General features: G+C 41.7%; 1 protein-coding gene across 1 annotated transcript in view; it reads right to left on the reverse strand.

The window, feature by feature from the left end:
- The window catches only part of DNAJC6 (DnaJ heat shock protein family (Hsp40) member C6), a 39,768-nt gene that overhangs the window by 6,085 nt on the left and 13,740 nt on the right, over positions 1–19,943 (reverse strand). Inside the window, exons 2-15 of the mRNA XM_062581013.1 lie at positions 17,686–17,836; positions 16,671–16,720; positions 16,416–16,564; positions 12,574–12,696; positions 10,337–10,470; positions 8,951–9,145; positions 8,422–8,539; positions 6,683–6,762; positions 6,311–6,504; positions 6,144–6,224; positions 4,858–5,298; positions 2,426–2,578; positions 1,006–1,074; positions 141–275 (exon numbers count right to left, since the gene is read on the reverse strand). Of these exons, the coding sequence (XP_062436997.1) occupies positions 141–275; positions 1,006–1,074; positions 2,426–2,578; positions 4,858–5,298; positions 6,144–6,224; positions 6,311–6,504; positions 6,683–6,762; positions 8,422–8,539; positions 8,951–9,145; positions 10,337–10,470; positions 12,574–12,696; positions 16,416–16,564; positions 16,671–16,720; positions 17,686–17,836 (2,073 nt within the window). The remainder of the gene's footprint in view (positions 1–140; positions 276–1,005; positions 1,075–2,425; positions 2,579–4,857; positions 5,299–6,143; positions 6,225–6,310; positions 6,505–6,682; positions 6,763–8,421; positions 8,540–8,950; positions 9,146–10,336; positions 10,471–12,573; positions 12,697–16,415; positions 16,565–16,670; positions 16,721–17,685; positions 17,837–19,943) is intronic.

Raw genomic sequence — 19,943 nt, forward strand, 5'->3', positions numbered from 1 at the left:
GGAAAACCGGAAGCACGATCGAGAGGAACACTCATGCAGTCAGCCTGAAAGGACCCAGAGAGATTTTTGTCACATCCCAGGTTGTTCATCCTATTTCTCTAAAATGGAGCAAACTGATAATTTTTATAAGAAAAACAAACCTGCTAAACTTGCTCCAAGAGTGCCCAAATCAGCAAATGGATCCAGTGTTTGAGGTTTAGGATGATGAGTGGGAGTGCTGTGGAGGGATCCTGTAGGACTGGTGGCAGCTGACTTGCTTCCCACACCTAGACCACCTTTAAGAAAAAAAAAAAAATCTAGTTTCACATAGGCCCATCAGTCACTTGATGTTACAAACTGCTGTTAAAATTGAGTGTAGTATTGTTAGGTTCTAAGGAAAGTCTTGACTCAAGATTGAATGAGACTATTTGCACATCTGTTTACAACTAGTTTCAGCAACTAGAATGTTTCCCAGACTGTCTATAGTGATAAATCCATTTGTCAGAACTACTCTATTTTAAAACTAAAAGCTTTGCCTAGCAAGTTTTGGTAGGATGTACTTACTCTCCCTATATTAGAAAGGGTCATGCTATTTAGTGGTATCCCCGCTATGTATAGCACATCCCAGGTCCATCTCTTGACTCCACGCTGGAATGGAGCACAGCTACACACACCCTCAGCTAGCAGCTGTCCCACTTTGGGCCCTGGTCTGAGTAAAAAAAAAAAAAAAAAAAAAAAAAAAGAAAGAAAAAGGACTTTGGAATCAGAAAGAGTTTGGCAGTTGCTTGCCAGATCCTCATCCAGATGACTGGGAGAGCAGGACAACGCGCTCAGCATACCTGCTGCAGCTCAGACAAAACTAACGAAAATCCTCTCGGAAGGTTTGTTGCATCAGCCAAGTGCTAAGTAGCAGACAGTGGGAGCCAATTCTTTTCAGGCATTGGCAGTATCTTCCATCTGCCTCTCCTCTCTCAGTGCTCCTTAAAGTGTTTTTCATTAAGTGTCTTGAATTTCTGTGATACGTACCTGGTTTGCTGGGCCAGTCCCAAGCACCTGAAACATCTGGTTGAATGGAAACCGTTGGTGTGCTAGAAGCTAAGCAGAATGATTACATATAAATACCTCAAGGTAATACAGCAAAACCAATGTATTCCAGCTTCTAGGAAGAATAGGGTGAAAGGGAAAAGAAGCGCTGCTACTGTACTGCCTATACTATTTGCTAATCAGAAATGAACTTCTTCCCAACTATAAGCATTACAAATTTAGCCTTTATTTCTGATCTAATGGTGTAGAGAGGTAGGTGGGGAAGGACAGATTTATAGTGTTCACAGACTTGGTCGGTGGCTTTATACCCATATACATAAAACCTTACCACCAGAATAACACATGGGTTCTGGTCTTTGTGAATACATCCCAACCCAAGGAAGTATTTTCCAGCCTTGCCCTTTTCAGTATAGAATATGAATAAACAAAACATCACACACACATAAACCAGAGAGAAAGCACAGGCTTTCCTTTAACCTGGTATCGAATAAAGTCTGCACACCTACACAGTTCACCCTATCAGTATTTCATTATTCATAGGCAGTAGCACTGTAATTCAGTACCTCATCATGCTGGGATATCATTTAAATTCCTTTCATTAGTGCAGCCAGCTCCAAGTGTGACCCAAACATCTTATTCACAGAGTTAGTATCCGATACCCAAGTCTGGCAAAGCAAGGATATAAACAGTGCCAGCAGCGTCCTAGTTCCCTCCTTTGTCATTTTGACTTTCCAGAGAGCCTGTCCCACCCCAGGGGCATGTTTTAGCGGATCATGAACAGGTGAATTTGTATCTGGATGTGTTTCAGTCACAGAAGGCTACAATATTAAAAGTTTGGGGTGAGGGAGAGAGGAGACTAAAGGAAACAACTAAGGGACAGTATTTCAAACAAAGCAAAAGAAAGAAGCCCAAAGAAAAAAAAAATCCAAAGAAAAAAAAATTCCTCGCTGTATCTTCAAATAAGAATCAAATTTAACTGTGAATTTGGCCAGGATTACTATCAAATCTGAAGGAAGTAGATGCCCTTTGACTAAAGCAGCAAAGGGCTTATTTAGCGCACTTAATATACTGTGCTCTATTTAGCTCAATTAATGGTAGTTTGGTTCAAATGAGACCTCATAACCACAAGCATATGTAGGCAGATGTTCTTAGTGGTCTCTTCTCCATGTATACAAATGGCTTATTAATTAAGAATGAGACATGAGCATAATAATTCTCATCCTACCACACTTCAAATTATGAACATGCTTTAAATCTAGAGACAAAAAGCTCTTTCCTGCTTAGCAGAGTTTCTGTGGTTTAGACTCATTTCGTGCTAAGTATCAATTTGTACGTAATGGCTCCATCACAAAGCAGCATTTCATGTTTATTTAAATACACTAGAAGAGCCTCAGTTTCTTACCCATGTGAAAGGGATCACTGTGCACAGTTGGTGAAGGACTTCTTGTTGCTTGAAGGAACGGATCACCAGTGACATTTGATGAACCAAGAAAGGAACCCAGGAGGTCTGGACCAGTTTGCTTAGGGCTACTTCCAAATGGGTCAAAGGCAGTTGCTGTAAAAACATATTTGAGAAAAGTAATTCACTAACTTGTTCAATGAATACGCTCCAGTGAAAAGAACAGCATGTGGAGAGGAAAGCCTAATACCTGCCAACACCAAATAGGAGACAGCATGCCACTGGGGGAGAGCAAACTAGAAAGTACCCATACTGTCCAGCCATGTGCTAGGGGACCTAGAAAGCCACATGACAGTCATGATAATATGTTTGTTGATTCCATGTCTCATCCAGAGGAAGCAGCTGAATTTAGAAGCAGTCAGAGCTAGAATTTAGACACTTCAGACTCAAGGTCTGTACCTTGAGTCCGCACGTACTGCAGATGCATAAATGGATGGTCAAGGACAGCCTGGGAGCTGGGATATGGGGCCCTGAGGCAACTTTCTACCATCCTCTCAAGTGCTGAGTGCAGTCCAAGATTATTTCAGTTAGTAAAGTTATACACGTCCACGGACAAACGGCTGTCTTTTAGAAATAGCTTTAAAAAATAAAAGGTATCTTTCCTACAGAGCATTACTTGTTACCAAAAAGTGATCAAGCTCATTCTTATCCTCCATTTTTGGTCAAATTGTTTAGCCCACCATCTTTCACATTAAAAAAGTCCATAAAGTCTCTCAAATTCTTACTTGTCAACAAGTTAAAGAATCTTTAATAGAGATGCCATATTTAACATTGTGAGAAAGACAACACATCATTTCTAAGGACTGTGTGTTAATAACGTTATTCATTGCTTATGATACTTAATACACTACTAGTCTTCACTTATCTCCCAAGCTCCTCTTCTAGCCAACCTGGCCTCTGCAAAACAGCATCATACAACTTCCACTGTTATGCCACTCAGCAACACTACCTAGAAGTCTTCTGCTGCTGTTGATGCACCTCTGCCTTGTCGAGTGCATGTTTATACAGCCTCCCCTCCTGCAGAAAGCTCTCAAAGGGAGCATACAACTTCTACAGGAAGAAAGAAATCAACCTTCCACATACAAGTGGCCCAATTTCTTTTGATGAAGCTTGTACAGTCATCCCATCTCCCCTGCCAACCCTTTGTCTCCAGCCCTCAATATCCTCTCCTTTCCTCCCTTCACAAGTCTTGTTACAATTAAATTATGACTACTCTCATCCTTTTCATTCAAAAAAGGACCATGGACAAATCAATTGCTTGAGTGTACTACTAGATAGATCTCCCTAAGCCTGCTTTTTTTTTTAATTCTAGATGAGGAAGGGAAAATAGTCTTCATAAATTGGCTGCAAGGTCATCCTGTGGTAGGTGCAGCTGTTGTCAACAGTAGTATCTCTCAAGCCTGTGCCTCCTTGACATAAAGGAAAATGTTGTTTCCATATAAAAAAGCAAGCAAGCACTGCAAATGCTTTAAGCTATTAGCTGCTGCAAAAGAGTTGAGGAAGTATCCTGTGCCCGTTGTATCTGGTATGTGTTGATAACACGTCAATTTTTAAACTGTAACAAAGGATTAGAACAGATCAAACACAGGGAGATTGTGCCACTGAATTGGTGATCTGCTCTCTGATCTGGCCACTTGTTCACATCTTGCCTTTGGCAAAATTAACCATCTATTTCTTTCAGAGGCCCTTAGCAGAAGCTCAACAACTTGGATTCTGCTCTTCACCCCTTTCCTTTTCCAAATTATTTTCACTCATCTTCCTCCTTTCACTTAGTCCTCCTAAAGATGCCTGTCTCTTTCTAATACCTGTTCAATCACTCCTTCTGACAGCCCGGTCTCACCCCCTATTTGAAGAAACAAAAGTCTTCTAATACTGCCTACTTGTCTGCTGAAAGGCCAGGAACAGCAGAAGTGCATAGCCAAACGTCATATTCCAAGACCAGCATCATAGCTTCAATTCCCCTGAAGCTAAAAGTAATTAGATCTAGGCTGCTATGGGTCTACCAAAATCCCAAGAGGCTGGGTTTTTTTGTTTGATTTTGTTTTTAAATCAATGCATATTCTCCTCCTACATATTACTGGACACATCAAAAGAACAGAACTGATGACCTCCAGTGACTATCAGCTTAGAAAGCCAGCCCACACCACAGGCTTCAAGGAACACACTGGACAGTCAAGAGCAGAAACTGGGATTGCTAAGCTACACCAATTTCTGCCTCAGAGTAAAGAGGCTGGCTGAACGCTTGGGATCCTTCGAGGCTCTTTGTTTCCATAAAATGAGGGCACCCAAAGAAGAAACCAATAGCCTAGAAATCATTCAGGTGGGATTCTCAAAGCACTTGCCCCAGTCCACCTACTAGGCATGGCCAATATTACCTTCTCCTACCCTTGGGGATGGCGATGGGGATGCTGAAGCTGCAGAACGCCGAGGAGTTGACTGAACAGACCCAGTTCCCCCCAGCTGAAAGACCTCCTCAGCAGCAGACTGTCCACTTTGAGCACTTGGCCCACCAACCCCAAACAAATCATTCAGCAAGTCTGAGTTAGAGGGAGCAGCAGTGGGCTGTGAGGGAAAATTCTTGCTCATAGGGCTACCATCCAGGCCCAGCAGGTCAACATCTTCAGGTGGAGGTGGTGCTGGAGGCTCTTGCTGCTTTTTGCTGTGTTTTGGTGTCCCATGAGGCTTGTCACCACTGGCATTACTGTGCTGACTGGAAAGGGACAAGAGTTCGTCATCTGACTGTTCGCTTTCCTCATGTACCAACGCTGCTCGATCCTCTGAGGTGGGGTGAGAGCTACTTTTGTCAGATTTCTGATCTAAATGATTAAAAATAAAATTAGTTAGCTGTCAGTTTTTTCCAGTCACAAAGCTCCCATAAAATCAGCTTACACACAGGACAAAGTTATTGAGAATACCACAGCACCATTCACTAGATTTTAAAGTCCTTAACAAAGATTAAATTAAAGTCTTAGCTGGCTAGTATTTTAAGGAGTCAGCTTTATCGATCAGGAAACACATAAGTTAATTGACTTTTCTCAAGCCTGAGGAGCAAGTGCACAGATGAGAACGGAACGAATTTCTGGCTCAAGACTGAGCAGCCAGAATGATCTCCAGTCAAAATCCAGGCAAAACACTCATTTAAAAGGAGCAGAACCAAATATCACCTTCCTGGATTTGCACGTGAGGCTCTCTTATGCTAGGTTCCTGTCTAACCCGTCATGAACGCCAAAGGAGGAGCCTTGCAGCAGGCTGCACCATGAGATTTTAAAGGTATTCAGCACTTTTCAGTGGCCTTTCAGACAGACACCCAAATCATGCTTTTATTCAATGTTTTACATTCTTGTAACACCTTATGTATAAATGCAACATTAAAAAAAAAGTTGTCTGAGTTTATTTTAGCACTGAGGAGGCCTGGAGTGAAGCGTTACACTAGAACCCTGTCAGCAATCGTTGCCCTAGACAGCGAAGGCAGGCAATGTCTGAAGAGAACGCTAAGAGATTAGCTTCCTCTCAGCTGCTGCATAAGGATGCGACAGCAATCCACCCCGATCAAATTCAAGAGATGTTACGATCAGATCCTTTGACCTGTATGCTCTAAGGACAGACTAAAGAGTTTTCCTTGTTTTAAATGGATTTTACTTTAAAAAGCAATTCTACGTACCTTGCCAGCTGAGAGATGAGAAGAATGCACTCTGTCCAACATTTCTTATGTTATCTTGAGGTGTATCAGTGGGACCTTTGCCTGCAGCACGGAGCACAAAGAGAAAATCAAAGTCCAGCATGCAGTTAAGCATCTAAGTTAAGCGGGAAAGCTTGTGCAGCTCTTACCCGCCAAAGCAAGAGTGTCCTGATGCTCCTGATGAGAGGAAAAGAGAATGCTTGGATTGATGTCTTTTGTTGTGAAGTTCTCCCATGGAGGAGTTAATTCGGTTTGTCTATCAGCAGACTGTATTTCTATGTCCAGTATAACATGAAAGAGTTGTGGATATTTGTCTGGAGAATCGCAGGCATCCAGTTCGGGTCTAAATGGGAACAAGAGCTGTTCAGTTAAAAGTAAAGGTTGCTTCTGTGAATCTGTATCAAGTCTTTTAATATATGCATGCATGCAGACTTTCATGTTTCATCTGTGAATAGTCTCCTTCAGCCTTTATAAGGCTTTTACGTTTCAGGTTTGATTAATGACAAGCTTAAAATACTCACTTGGTGAATTTTAGTGTGGTTGTTCCCAGGGCTATGAATCCAGTATGAAATTGAATTTGGAATATTTGTGTGTTGGTCATCTGGAAAAACAAACAAACCAAAAAACCATAGAGCATCAAACTGAACACATGCTTAAATTCATTAAAATACTTTATACTATATACTGACAGTTACTTAAGACTACCTTTCTACCATAGTAGGTATGGTTACTAGTCATTTAGCAACCTATAGTTACTACATAGTCTAATTATAAATAGGCATATAAGCTAATTCATTCCGTTTCTTTAAGAGAAGGCAGAGCTTTTACTTCTCAGATCCAAATATTTCTTTTCCTTCCTCCACAAAGCAGAGCACCTTCCCATGATGTGTTCGCATCTCCTACTTGTCTTCATTTTGGGCATCTACTCGATATTTTCACACTTAAAATATGTGAAATCATTATCAGTTTCTTTTGAATACATTGGAGCAACAGGCTTGTAACGCAGAAACACAGATGACCATTCCAGCTGCAGTGGAAGCTTCAGTAAAGCATTGCCTACGCAGCAGACAGCACCCATAAAAACTAAAGAGGAAAAAGAATTTTTAGTCATTCTGCAACTTGAACATTAGGGTTTCAGATACCTCATCAGGAAAATTAAGATCAGATGACTACAGTATCAGATCTGGTGGATAACATGATAGCTCAAGAATGTAGCCACCACAACTGGCTAATGGGGTTCGGGAGCTGTTCTGCCTGAGCCGCTATGCAGCACCCAACTGCAGGGAGCAATGAGTGGGGCATGGCTTGGTTCTTCCATCATTTTTTGTGCTTTAAGTCATGACAATTTAAGCAAATTGTTTCACTGATTAAGACAGTTAACTGTCATTACTACAAAGGTTATTGGAGTAGCTTAGTGTATCACAACTACTGGTTCAGTTTCTGCAGATCCAAGAAAAGTTTGCTCGCCTGTGCATATTGCATTTCCAAATTCCTTTTCTGCAATTACAAGAGCCAAAGAACAGCATTTTAAAGTTAATCTCAAGTCCTAGAACAGTATGAACCAACCTACACCATCACTTTCAGCACTGCCAGTATGTTGTGCAAAGGAGAAGTTAGGCTGAGCTCACTACAGGATCCTTATGTTCTCCCTCCCCCATTCCCAGCGTCTCCCATTTCTTTGCTCTGCTAGTGTTGTGAAGTTGTCTGGCTATGGAGAGGTGGCTATCTGACCAGCTAGGGGCTCACAGGTTCTTTCCCATCCCAATGGCTGACAAATGAGCGTTATTGCCTCTTCGCCCTCAAAAGTGAGGGAAGTATTCTCCGTGTAGCGTGAAGGCTGTTCTGGAAAAGCAACGTGTACACTAGGCAGTAGCGCTGGCTCAGTAAATCATCTGAAGTTGAACTGAAGATGATGCTTCTTTCATCTTCTTACAACAGATAGGTAGAGGATTGTGGTGGTGGGTTGCCCTGAGCTAGTTACTGACAGGGGATTTTCGTCTTTTCATGAGCCGGAAGGATCGTGCACCCATCAATAGACCCCATCTCTGTAAAAAGATACCAGAACCATCCTAGACTCATCCAAAAGCTGTTCCTTGTTTTCAACTGGTATTGCCCAAGTTTGTGCACATCGGTTGTCAACTAAGGAAACTTTCTACACCACCAAGATAAGTGCCATATAAAGTCTCAGACCCCATATTTACCCCCTTCTTAGTTAGCTACATTGCCTCTACCATGCAAGAGAAGTTAGAGAAACCCATACTTTTGCTTGTAGGCGTCCCCCAATGGTTGATCTCATATGGTAGACAGAAACAACAACATCTCCATGTACAGTGGCTCCTAGTGGAATTAGGACTTTCCCTTCTTGTACACGGTATTCTCTTTAAAGGGAAGAGAAGGAGATCCGTCATTAAGCTTCCTTCCACACGTCAGTAACACCCAAAAATGTCAACATAAAAGCTATCATCTCATTCAGGCCAAGCAAACAAACAGCATTCAGCACTCTGCTTAGTGTTAGTTTTAGTTGCAACAGAAACATTTCACAGAGGAAACAGCATAATCCTGAACTATCTCTGTGAAGGCATTCCAGTGTATGACCTGATTTCAGACTTACTCGGGCAGTTCATTTTCAACACTAGGCACCAGTCTTCAGTTAATATTTTCACTCTATGATTTATCAGACAGCGTGACAATGACTGCAGCCACCATAGATACTAGACACATTACAGCAAAACCAACCCCATCCCTTGCTTTGACCTTCTACCATCCTTCAGGAGGTTACAGGAACTCACTTCATTCTTTCATATTCCTGGGAAGTGGTAAGGATTCTGGTTTCTCCACTGAGAATGTCGCAGAAGGGCCGGCACCCATTTCGTTGCTTGTTGAAACAGGGAACTGGGCTGAGGGTGACTGACTTGATCGTAAGAGGCTTGCAGTGAGGAATGACAGGCTTGTCTGCTATTAGATCACAAATGTATCCTATGTATCTGCAGACAGAGAAAGCCGTTACTGAAATCTTCTCCCCAGATGACCAATTTTTATTCTGTACTTGAACAGTTGCTTGAAATCCAGTGAAAATGCTAGTCTGTCACAGTTCCAAAAGTAGAATTTTCATATACTCCAACATGCTTGCAGCTGGCACAAAATCTGCATTCCTGATTTATGTTTAATTACAAGAAAGAGATCAAGAGGAAAGAAGTTAACCTTTAGCTCTGGGCTGGAGATTGTTTTTCTGCACCCTTCAGGAGAGAAGATGCTGAGCAATGGTTTTCCTGGTTTACCAGTAGAAATTTACCTTCTATTTCACATGCACATAGTACATGAGGTATTTTCTCAGTCAGGCATTGAAGGATTATTTTTACATATTTAACACTACATCTTTGGTTTGCTCTGGCAAGCAGTATTTCCTCTGCTAAAGGAAACTGTAAGCAAGAGGTTTTTACAGTGCAAAAATTCTATGCAGACAAAATCAACATAGAGAGGGGGCCTCATAAGGCCATGTTAACCACAGACTTCTCAGTTTTCCTGAGAGCAAAAACTATTGTAATACTTTATTTTGTTCCTCCATCGGTATTACATCAATGTGAGCAAAATGGGAGTGTCCATAAACATTATTTAAGATCTGCCAAAGCTAAGTAACATGACTAGTGCATCAGACTGCTAACGCCTGGAATAGGAATTCTGGAGTTTTCAGTTCATTGTCGCCTGCCAGAATCTTTAGGCTAGTTTGGGTGGAGAGGCTGGAGTACGCAACATACCCCGTATTCCAACACGGAGTCCCTCTTTTAACTCAGCGGCATTATTTTGCCAAATCATAAAGCCATAGAATAATTTAGGTTGGAAGAGACCTCTGAAGGTCATCTGGTCCCGTTCTCTGCTCAAAGCAGAGGCAACTTCAAAGCTATACCTGATCTCAGGATTAGATTGTGTTGCTCAAGGGCAAACATCCAGCCGAGCCCCGAGCATCTCCAAGGACAGCAATTCCACAGGATCTGATCACTACTTTACTGAAACTAGCAGTTTCACTTGTTTCAGTGGAACTAAATGAAATCTGAATGCATGTTTCAGCCTAAGAGTTGGGAACACATTGCCAAAACACACACACGTGCACTTGCACATTTTTTTTTTTAGTATGAGGAATATAGCTTGGTTACTTGCATTTAACCAGTATACGCTACCTCCTGTGAGATGGCCAAAGTACAATTCCAGGTCTCTTTGAGTTCAACAACTGTATAGCAGGGCCTGGATTAGAGAAGAGGTGACAGAAACAAAACATCGCACTGACCAGAACTGCTGAGGCTGCACGGCCATCCTGTTAAGGAAAGGGGAGGGAGGGCAGAAAATGCATAGTATCAGGCATATCCTTTAAGCTTCAGTAAAACACGTCCTCCTTCAGTCACATAAAATAATTTCCCCAGAAAGTCTAGTAATGATGCCACATAATAATGAAAAATTTCTAATCCTATGTCATTATTTAATACCTAGGACTTCAGCTAGTTGCACTGGCCTGGATCAAAGCTAAGATGATACCCAGTCAGGAGCCAAAGCTGGGTAATGGTTTAGGCTTGGTCTGAATGCCCAGAACTACATTTTACCTATGAATGTCAGTATTTCATAGATGCTCCCAAGCCACCATACCATGATTATTTCAAACATTGGCCTGGAACTAACCACAGGGATCAGAATATAACTGTATCACGGCTTCAGGCAGCCACATAAATAGGAATTTAACCTAGAAGAGCACATAGACAGAAAATCTAGTCCATGGCTCCATCCCCAAAACAGCTCCAGTTTCCAACCTGCAGATTGCTCCTGAACAAGCCTAAGCTTTCTGTAGGTGTTTGGTTGGGAAAGGGGAATTTAGTTTTTCTTGTTGTGTTTGATTTGTTTCCCAAAAATGTGACCAAAAATACAGGAGCAAGAGAATCATAGTATCGTCCGTGTCCTGTATCCTTGCTATATCCAAGGGCGTTCTAGGTGATGAGATATTTGGCCTATACCCCATCTCTGGTGAGCCAAACCAGAAGAAAAAGCCCTTACATCAGCTTCTTCCAAATGCCTGCTTAGTTTTGGGCGCGTGCTCATGGCACAGCAATGGGTACACGAGAGCCTGCTCAGCACTACCACAGTGCCAGCTGCACAGCTCATCTCCCACTTCTCAGAGGATCCCAGAAGTCAAGATTGATGCACCAAGAAACAGGAAAGTCTCAGTGGCTCATCGGGCAGGCAGGCACTTTCAGAAAGCTTGAAGCATAAGTTAAAAGTAATACAGGCCCTTACAATATAGATTAGAGTTGCCTTTTAGGCATTCTAACCATATGGTAAGATTTGTCATACCACAGCCAACTAGGCCCCTAATCTGCTGAACCTGAGCATGTGTTAAAAAGGCAAATAGTCTGATGACCTTAAGCTTTAGCCCCTGAAAAGAGTTCCTATAAACTGAGTGGGCTTCTTCAGACTTGTTAGAAATCATTAAAAAGAACTCCCTGCCCTTTACAGCATTATCCTGGTATTAGTGCCTGAATGACAGTGAAGGAATTTGATTCTTGAGCTAGATTTCCAGGACTAGAGAAGTCAAGTGTGTATTAGTCTCCTTTTGAATGGAAGCTTACATCTCAGAGTGCTAACTGTACAACAGAAGGCAGAAACAGCTAGGTTTGCACGGGAGGTTCGTGCAGTTTGGGCTGGTCATTTCCCCAGCTCCTTTCAGTTCACGCTGATCAGGGCTGACAACCTCCCTGATTTTATTTGGGCTCCAGGAGCTAAACAGAACTCTGCCTTTGGGTATTACTGTCCATACTAAAGGAGACAGAGGCCGGATTAGAAGATACTGATACAGAATCACATCATCTTCAAGCATCAGATGTCTACATCAGTCTTGAAAAACCCTTGAGTGGAATTCAGCAAGCAGTTCAGCTATCATGCACAAGGAGGAACAGAAGGCAACTCGTCTCCTTCAGCCAGATCTGACAAGCAGTGACTACAGAGAGACTTTAAGAGTCTCAGTATCACAGTTAAATAGAATCCAAAGCTTTAACTCTCCCCCCACTACACACTTTGAGCAGCCACCTGTGTTTCGCTCTGTGACTAGCGACAACGCAGCAGGCAGGCAATCCTTAAGCTCGGTTCTCAGCTGAAGTTCAAACCTGTTGGTTCTTCTTCACCTCTACTAGTCCACTGCTAGAACTATTTTGATTTCTCTTCCTTTGCATTGCCCCTTGACATTTCATAGTAAGATCTTCCACTTCGCTACAGATGCCAGGGCAAAAGAAGTCCCCTTCCAGGGGTTCAGTTCTACAGCATTTCTCCTCTAGAACATGTCACCATCCTGGTGCACAGGATCAAGCCATACAACACCGGACACCGACAGGTGATTCACACATCCCTGGATTTAGTTGCCTTCGGGTGTACTTACCATACAATGGATGACACACACGTTTTTGGGGTTCTGCTGTAGCCAGTTGTGCATGTTCTTACAGACAGCATAGAGATTATGCAGGCTGGGTGCTTGCCTTACTGGCCAGCTACATTCAGATACCTAGAAGAACCACATAGTGAAAACCAATTTTGTGAGAGCACGACATACAAGTATACCTGCCCCCCAAAAAAAAAAAATTGTACAAGAAGAGTATTTCTCTCTTACTATCTACTTTGTACTTAATCTACTCCATCTCCTCTCATTCATAATTCTGCTTCAAGATTTTAATGAATTATGAAGGGACAAAAAAAAAAAGAACTCAGTTAAATAACAAGATATTGATGTTGTTCTCACTGATTTTGTGCCACCAGATAGCTCTCAGACATCTATTTCATTTGTTTTTATTTGGAGTGTCTTTTAAAAGGCATTTCTCACAGAAGGAATTTAAAGGAGCAACATTACCAAGCTTATCTGTAAGATAAAGTGATTTTTCTCTCTTAGTTGACACTTGGGTTCTGCTTGAAGAGAACTGGGGAACGGAAACAGATTATGTGACTAGATGCTCTTAAATAGCTATATGATTTCCATACATGACCATGCCATCTTCTCAAAGGAAGGAGATGTTTCAAGTTTCATAAAAGTCGGCTTTAGGATCCTCTTACATACATTTCACAACGTTTTATAGCAGACACAGGAAACCCGACTTCCACACAAATCCCAGCTGAGGTCTACCAAGCAGCCCTCTCAGAGGGCAGCAGCAGCAACATCCAGAGAGTAAAGGAGCAGAGCAGCGCAGCTTGACCAAGGCATCCTCCCAGCTTCCAGCCCATCACAGCCAGAGGATTTGTGCTTAATATTCGGGAGATTTTCTTCTTCTATATATTTTCCTAATTGATTTTTGCACTCACGAGAATTTTTGGTCTGTAGAGCATCCTAGAATACAGCCGTGGATGCGGTAAACAAGTACCAGCTTCGTGATGTGCAAGCTACCTAGTAAGTCGTTCCACGCTCAAGTCCCTTACCCTGGAAGGCAATGAACGACCATTTCCTACTGACCTTCTCTACAGCGTTATTTGTCCCTACCCCCATTCCCCACTGTTCTTCCTGTCCCCAAAGCTGTAGCTTGTTTCATTCCTCCTGTTGCGTACATTTCTTTTACATGGACCTTTTCTGTGCCATTTTCAGGAAGGGCTGAGGGGGACAAAGCATAAAAGGTTCAACTTTCTGTAGCCTTCTGTGCAGAAGGCCTGGTGTTAGCTTTCTGCTCTAGAGACCTGACAGTGCACGCACTGCTACAATTAAGGGATCACTGAAAATGGCTATTCTGAGTTACACACAGGGATCATAAATATTCATTCAAGTCTGTAACACAGCAGGAGCACTGATGGCATAAATGTAAGATACAGGTGCATGCCCATCATTTTATATTATCAGACAAAAGTCTTCTCCCTCCAGCTCAAGTACTTTTGCATCATGCTTGTAGAGGCACAAGATCCACTTGCAATTAGCCCAGCAAAACGCAATCCAGACCACAAACTGCTGCTAGAATTAATATGACCAGTGACTCTCCAACTGAAGATACTCTCAATAGGTTTCCTGACAATACACTGCAGAGCATCTGGAAAAGCCATTATCACTTATCAAGTAAATAATATACATTTCCAAACAGTCCATAATTGTGTTTTTACTTGCCTATAATTATAGGTGTGCTTGTTGATCTGCCATTAGGAAATCAAATATGCATTACGTAGCACTGCATTTATTTCAAGTAGAACCTCACCACCACTCATGAAAGACAACATTACAGAAAAGAAAGAAGAATTCCTATAGAGATTCTGAAGTATGCAGGTAGCACTAGTTTTATTTCAGTACTACCACTAGGGCAGTAAGAGCCCAGAATACGGCCTATCAGGGACTCTGAAGTTTAGTTTTGTTTAATGCTATATTTGAGTTGTATGCTTTTTTAAAACTGTTGGCATTTTCTTCAGCAGATGGGAGTTCTCCTCTCCTGCCTGGAGAGCCGAAGCAGAGAGGGAAGGAGAACAGAATACAAGATTAGCGAGCTGCAGGTTTTGTCCTCACGCTTCCCTCTTCTTCTCAACAGACTGGAGATTTGGGGCCTCAGACCTAGGGCTGCCTTCCCTCCCGACACAGGCATATCAGAGGCAGCAAGTGACCCAGCAGGCCACTAACCATCACCACAAAGTAACAAAAAAGTTTTAAAGAAGGTAGGAATTAGAAGTCATTCAATTTAAAGAATATGCGTCTCAAAGCTTCACTTCATCTGGCATCCACATCCAAAGCGGAAAACACTCAATATGATTTCACCCCCTTGAGAGCCTATTAATATTTTTCCCAATGTATAAACATGAGGTTGAACTTCTCGTAACTGTTTCATATGGCTGTCTGAACTCATGTTCTGTTCTGCACATTGCATTTTCCTGAGAAATACTTGGAGTCAATATTAGATACTTATTAGATTATAAAACCCATAACCTGAATTTACTATGTTTTAATAGAAGATGCATCGTTTTCTTTTGTGTGTCAAGGCAATAGCTTACAGAGCACCAAGTCATGCTTAGAAAGTCACATAAGGTTACTTGTCAAGTGGTTTTGTAGGGTAGGAAACGAAGCATAGGAGGTGGAGGCACTGTGGAGTTATAGCCAGGTCAAGCAATATACCAACAGAGGTTTAATGCTAGGCTCTCATAGCATCTGTCCTCCTCCTCCCAAGAGCAATGCACCAGAACCAAGCCAAACTGAAGATCCAGGGCCCTTGTTATTTTTTAGTCTTTCCTGCTCATTTACCTGTATTTAAAGTCATAGCTGGCTAGTGACAGTCACTAAGAAATTTGCTTTGAGTGGTTATAGGCAATTAGAACAGTTGCTGAAAATAAATTCAGCTGTACCTCAAACTGAAATGAGGTGAGACTTCCGCAGAGTGAGGTTCGCTTTCCCTGACAGAGGGTTAAGCTGGGCAGCTGTTGTTGCCTTTTTTGTTGCAGGCAACAGCAGCAAAATAAATCACTACTTCCCTGTAGCAGAGGGAAACGACAGCAAGTTTTCTGAAAGAACAGGCCCAATCTTGCATTTCAGCAGCGATATTTCATACAGAGGTATCTTTTAAAAGCCATTAAGGAATCAGAGCAATGCTTCCGTACACTGTTCTGGCTTGAGAGAAGGACGCTGGGGCAGAGCATGCAGGTAGCTTTTTGGAGTCATGCAGCAGCAGAAGAGCTAAAACACACCTTAGATCTAGTTTCCAGGCCTGCGTTTTGCCTGCTAAGCACTCCAACACAACTGAAGGATCCTTCGGCATGAAAATAAGCTCCCTTCTTTCGTTGGTAATTTCTTCCGAAGCACATTTGTTAGGCTGTCAGACAGCCAGCAGAATTCCTGCCGAACCCTTGCCACCCCTGCGACCCTTGCCACCCCTACGTATGCACCCGCTTCTGTCTGTATACGAGCTCGTTTCTCACACCCCTATGCAGGTGTGCTCCAGAAGACACGTTGACTCCTTACGCCTCCACAGCAGCTTCTAGCAGCTGCGTAGGAGCCAAGAGCAGCACAGGACCAGCTCTGTGCAACTCCACTTACTCACACAGGCTCCTAGTATGAGCATATATCCTGAACTTCCCAGCACTAATTCCTGAAGTCCCAGACTTCAGATAATACTCAGAAAAGACCACAGCAGCTTAGAAAACAGCTATACTCCCCTTTCCCATTACATCCTACCACACCCAGGAGACACAAACGCAAACTGCTGCCTTGTTTCACAGGAAGATTGGGAGGACTTTAGAAACCTCTCAAGAAACGTTATCCTGTCTGAACAGGCTCACCCTGTTATGAAACTTGGCACTGCGATAATACTTGGGTGACAAGTTGAAGACTGTGTAGTGGTCAGGATGCCTGGAATCCAGGAACGTCCGTACGTCTTCGATGTGGTTCCTGAATCCCAGCTCAACTCCTTCAGCAGGAAAAGACATCACTAGAAATGCAAGAAGAAGCCAGGCTGAGTAAGTCCAGTAAGATGTTTATGAATTCTGAACCCTGGAATGCTGCAAGTTTTATTTATGTCAAAAAGTAGTACTTACCTATGACTCTTGAGGTAATGTATGAAATATCTAGCTCTCCCTTGGTGTAACTAAAAGATAAAGAAGGAGACAGATGTTATGCACTTGTTTACAAAAGACATCTAACTACCAACAGAACCAATACAAATCATCAAAACAGCGTTAGGAAAGAACAACCTTAAAACTGATTCTTTATATTCTGTCTTTATGTCTTAAGAAAAAGGTACAAATAATTTCCTAAAATCAATGACCTAGCCTTCCCTTTTATACCCACTTGTATTAACTGGATGCAGAAACTTCTAAAAAAGAGAAAAAAGAAAAAGAAAAATCCTTTTTCCACCATTTTTTTCATTAATTGTTAGTGCCAGTTTTCAGGAGAAATCTTTTAGGTAGCCCCTTTGCCAATCCTTCAAAACCTCCGGAGTCTTGCATTCTAGTCCATTTAATTTATTGTAGCCCCTATCACTCAGTGGCAGGCAGAGCACCAAGTAGAGGGGATATCACCAACACAGATGACCAGAACAAAATCTGGGCATCAAACTCAGCTTTTTCTTTAACTCAAAAGATGGCTTTAGCAAAGGGAGCAGTTAAAATAGCTAAGAGGGAAAATTAGGTTGTTCAGCAAGAGGAATCTTCTTGCACAGAAGATGAAGTGCTGAAACACAGAATGAGCCAAATTTAGTGATAAAAATATTGAAGTGTGGCTAAGTGGTAGGAGGACTCCACAAGGGGAAGTGAAAGAATTGGAGACTGCACACTCCATTTTCACAGGGAGGCCTCATTTAGAGTTCAGAATGCTGATATTCGGTTATTATCAAGCTTAAGAGTTTTACTTTTTTTTTTTCCTGCTTCCTTGAGGCCAAAAACCCAATTATAAGACAGAATTATAGAAGTCACTTGTGACTTGCACCTCATTCTTTCATTAGGTCATCTGGAAGCATGGTTTCCTCATACTGTGCTAGTTAAGATGACAGCTCAGACTGGCACTTGGCAGCTACTGATTTCACTTAGTTATGTAGTTTTAGCTGTACTGTACCTGGCAACAGATTGCATGACCTTTGAAGATGTATCTTTCAGGGTGTCCTTCAGGTTATCCTTCAAGTTGCTGAAGAGTCTCCCTGCTCCTCCTTTCACCATATCTAGCAAGCCTCCCCCATAGCTGGATTCCATGTCTGGTGATGAGGCACCTTCAAGCATAACAAAAACCAAACCCAACATCACTGTTTTGGAACAAATCCATAGGGCCAAACCTACTGCTCCACTCAGACAGAACTAGGCCTGTTAAGAGCAGTGCAAAAGCAGTGTTGCTCATTAAAGCAGTGATTTTGCAGAGGTGAGAAGTGGCACGCTCTTGCTGGCCACAAACACTGTCAGAGAGCCTCAGTGCTGTATGTAGGCTGGGTGGTTAGTACCAGTACAGTATCAACAGCCTTTCAGCATGTCTCACCTCAACCCAAAGCAAGACCAGAGAAAAGTTACATTCAGCTCCTTAGTATGCATTTGCTAATCACAGTAATTTGCTAATCACAGACAAGACCAAATCAACAACTGCCTCTACAGGTGTAAGAAAGAGTCTCTAGTACCTACAACAGCTCTTCAGCATGACTGTCACGGCCATCAGTTTGAATGCAGCTAGGTGACTGAAGGCTGTCTTATGACTATCAATTTCTATGGATATTAAATAAATAATTGGAGTGACTTTAAGTCATTTAAGAGTAGAGTTACATTTGCTTGAAAGGAAGGAGATAGAAGTTTGTTTTTTAGAGAGAGAAAAGAAGAGTTGAGAAAATAACTTTCTGGCTGAAAAAGTGAGAAGCTTTCTGGATATTCCTGTACTTGCAGCATTAGTACAGGATTCACCAATTTGGTAAGTCTAAAGGGGTGCAGGGCCTCAAAGATCATCTCTTTAGTAAGCTTTTTCTTCACAGCTTGAAATGTCAAAGTTGCAAAGCCAATACAAGACTAAAAGACAGCGGAAGAGCAACTTCAAATGTTATTTTGATGAAACGTGATATGGTCTTGTACTTCAAGTGTTTGCATTTTACAGTTCTAATAACTATTCCACAGTCTTAATCAAGAACTGTTTTACTGTAGCCTCTTATTACATTGTACATTTTCTAAGAATGACTTGCACTGTACATAGAAGTATAATTAGATGTAGACTTCAGTAATCATGCTTTTGTTTTATTGCAGAATTTTCACACATGAGCCTAATATAATTATATTTTAAAATGTTTATTTATCATCTATAAATCAGGTTTTTGGCTACTTAAATTATTTTCTGTTCACCAGGCCTCAAATATTTTGACCTTACCAGACTTAAGCTGTATTACTTTAATTATACATTTGTACCTTATTATATCAGATTAGTCTAAATGCTACCACTTCAGTCTCATTAGTTTTAAGTCAACTCCTAGTTTATTTCAAGACATGGATTAATTTTCAGAACAATTGAAGACCAGGTAAAGCGGAACAAACTCTCTCAGAGACCACTCACTGTTCTTTATCTAGTAGAAGAGATCAGCTAGAAGTTAGTTAAAATGAGAGCTGCAGGAAGTGGGGGAAAAAATGATCTAGATCAACCAGCATAACAAGTTAACAAGCCACCTACGTAAATACATGCCACACTAAGGTGGCCTTAATAACCAAGATGACATCCAATATGAGGTGCCCGTCACAGAGCACCCAGAAGGTCTGAAAACATTCGTCCTGTTTTAGAGTAGTGGTTCAGCCGCTTTCTCACAAAAACAGTGCTGGTCATTATTAATTATTCAGGCACCTGGAAGACTGAAACATTTGCCATGGCTAAGGCAGGCCAGTGGCATTCCCAGTGTTCATAATGCATTTTTGGAAGCTTACAAGGAAACTTTGCAGCTATAATTTCATTGGTTTCATAGCATGTACATGAGTGGTACTAGATACACACTACTGAAGTATGGCTCCAAGATCATCATTACCAGAATAAATATTCTGGGGGCATTAGGACTATTAAGAAACATGAAAAGCATATGTGTTTAAAAAAAAAGTCTCTGCTGATTTATTCTGTAGATTACCAAATCCATTTAAATAGTATTCACTATTTCAAACCCAGCATAAGCCATCAATAAATATAAAATATATCTTTAACTTGGAGACTCGACTGGTAAAGTGATCCTATTTACTCCCCTGTTCACCAGGGGTACTTAATGCACTGTGATGTGGTGACATGATCCATATGCATGAGATCCATGAGCTAACCTGATAAAATCAGAGCCAGTATCTTCCACTCTCCATTGTGCTTGTAATAAAATCTAG

Source organism: Rhea pennata, chromosome 8 (genome assembly GCF_028389875.1).
Source record: "Rhea pennata isolate bPtePen1 chromosome 8, bPtePen1.pri, whole genome shotgun sequence".
Taxonomy (NCBI): Eukaryota; Metazoa; Chordata; class Aves; order Rheiformes; family Rheidae; genus Rhea; species Rhea pennata.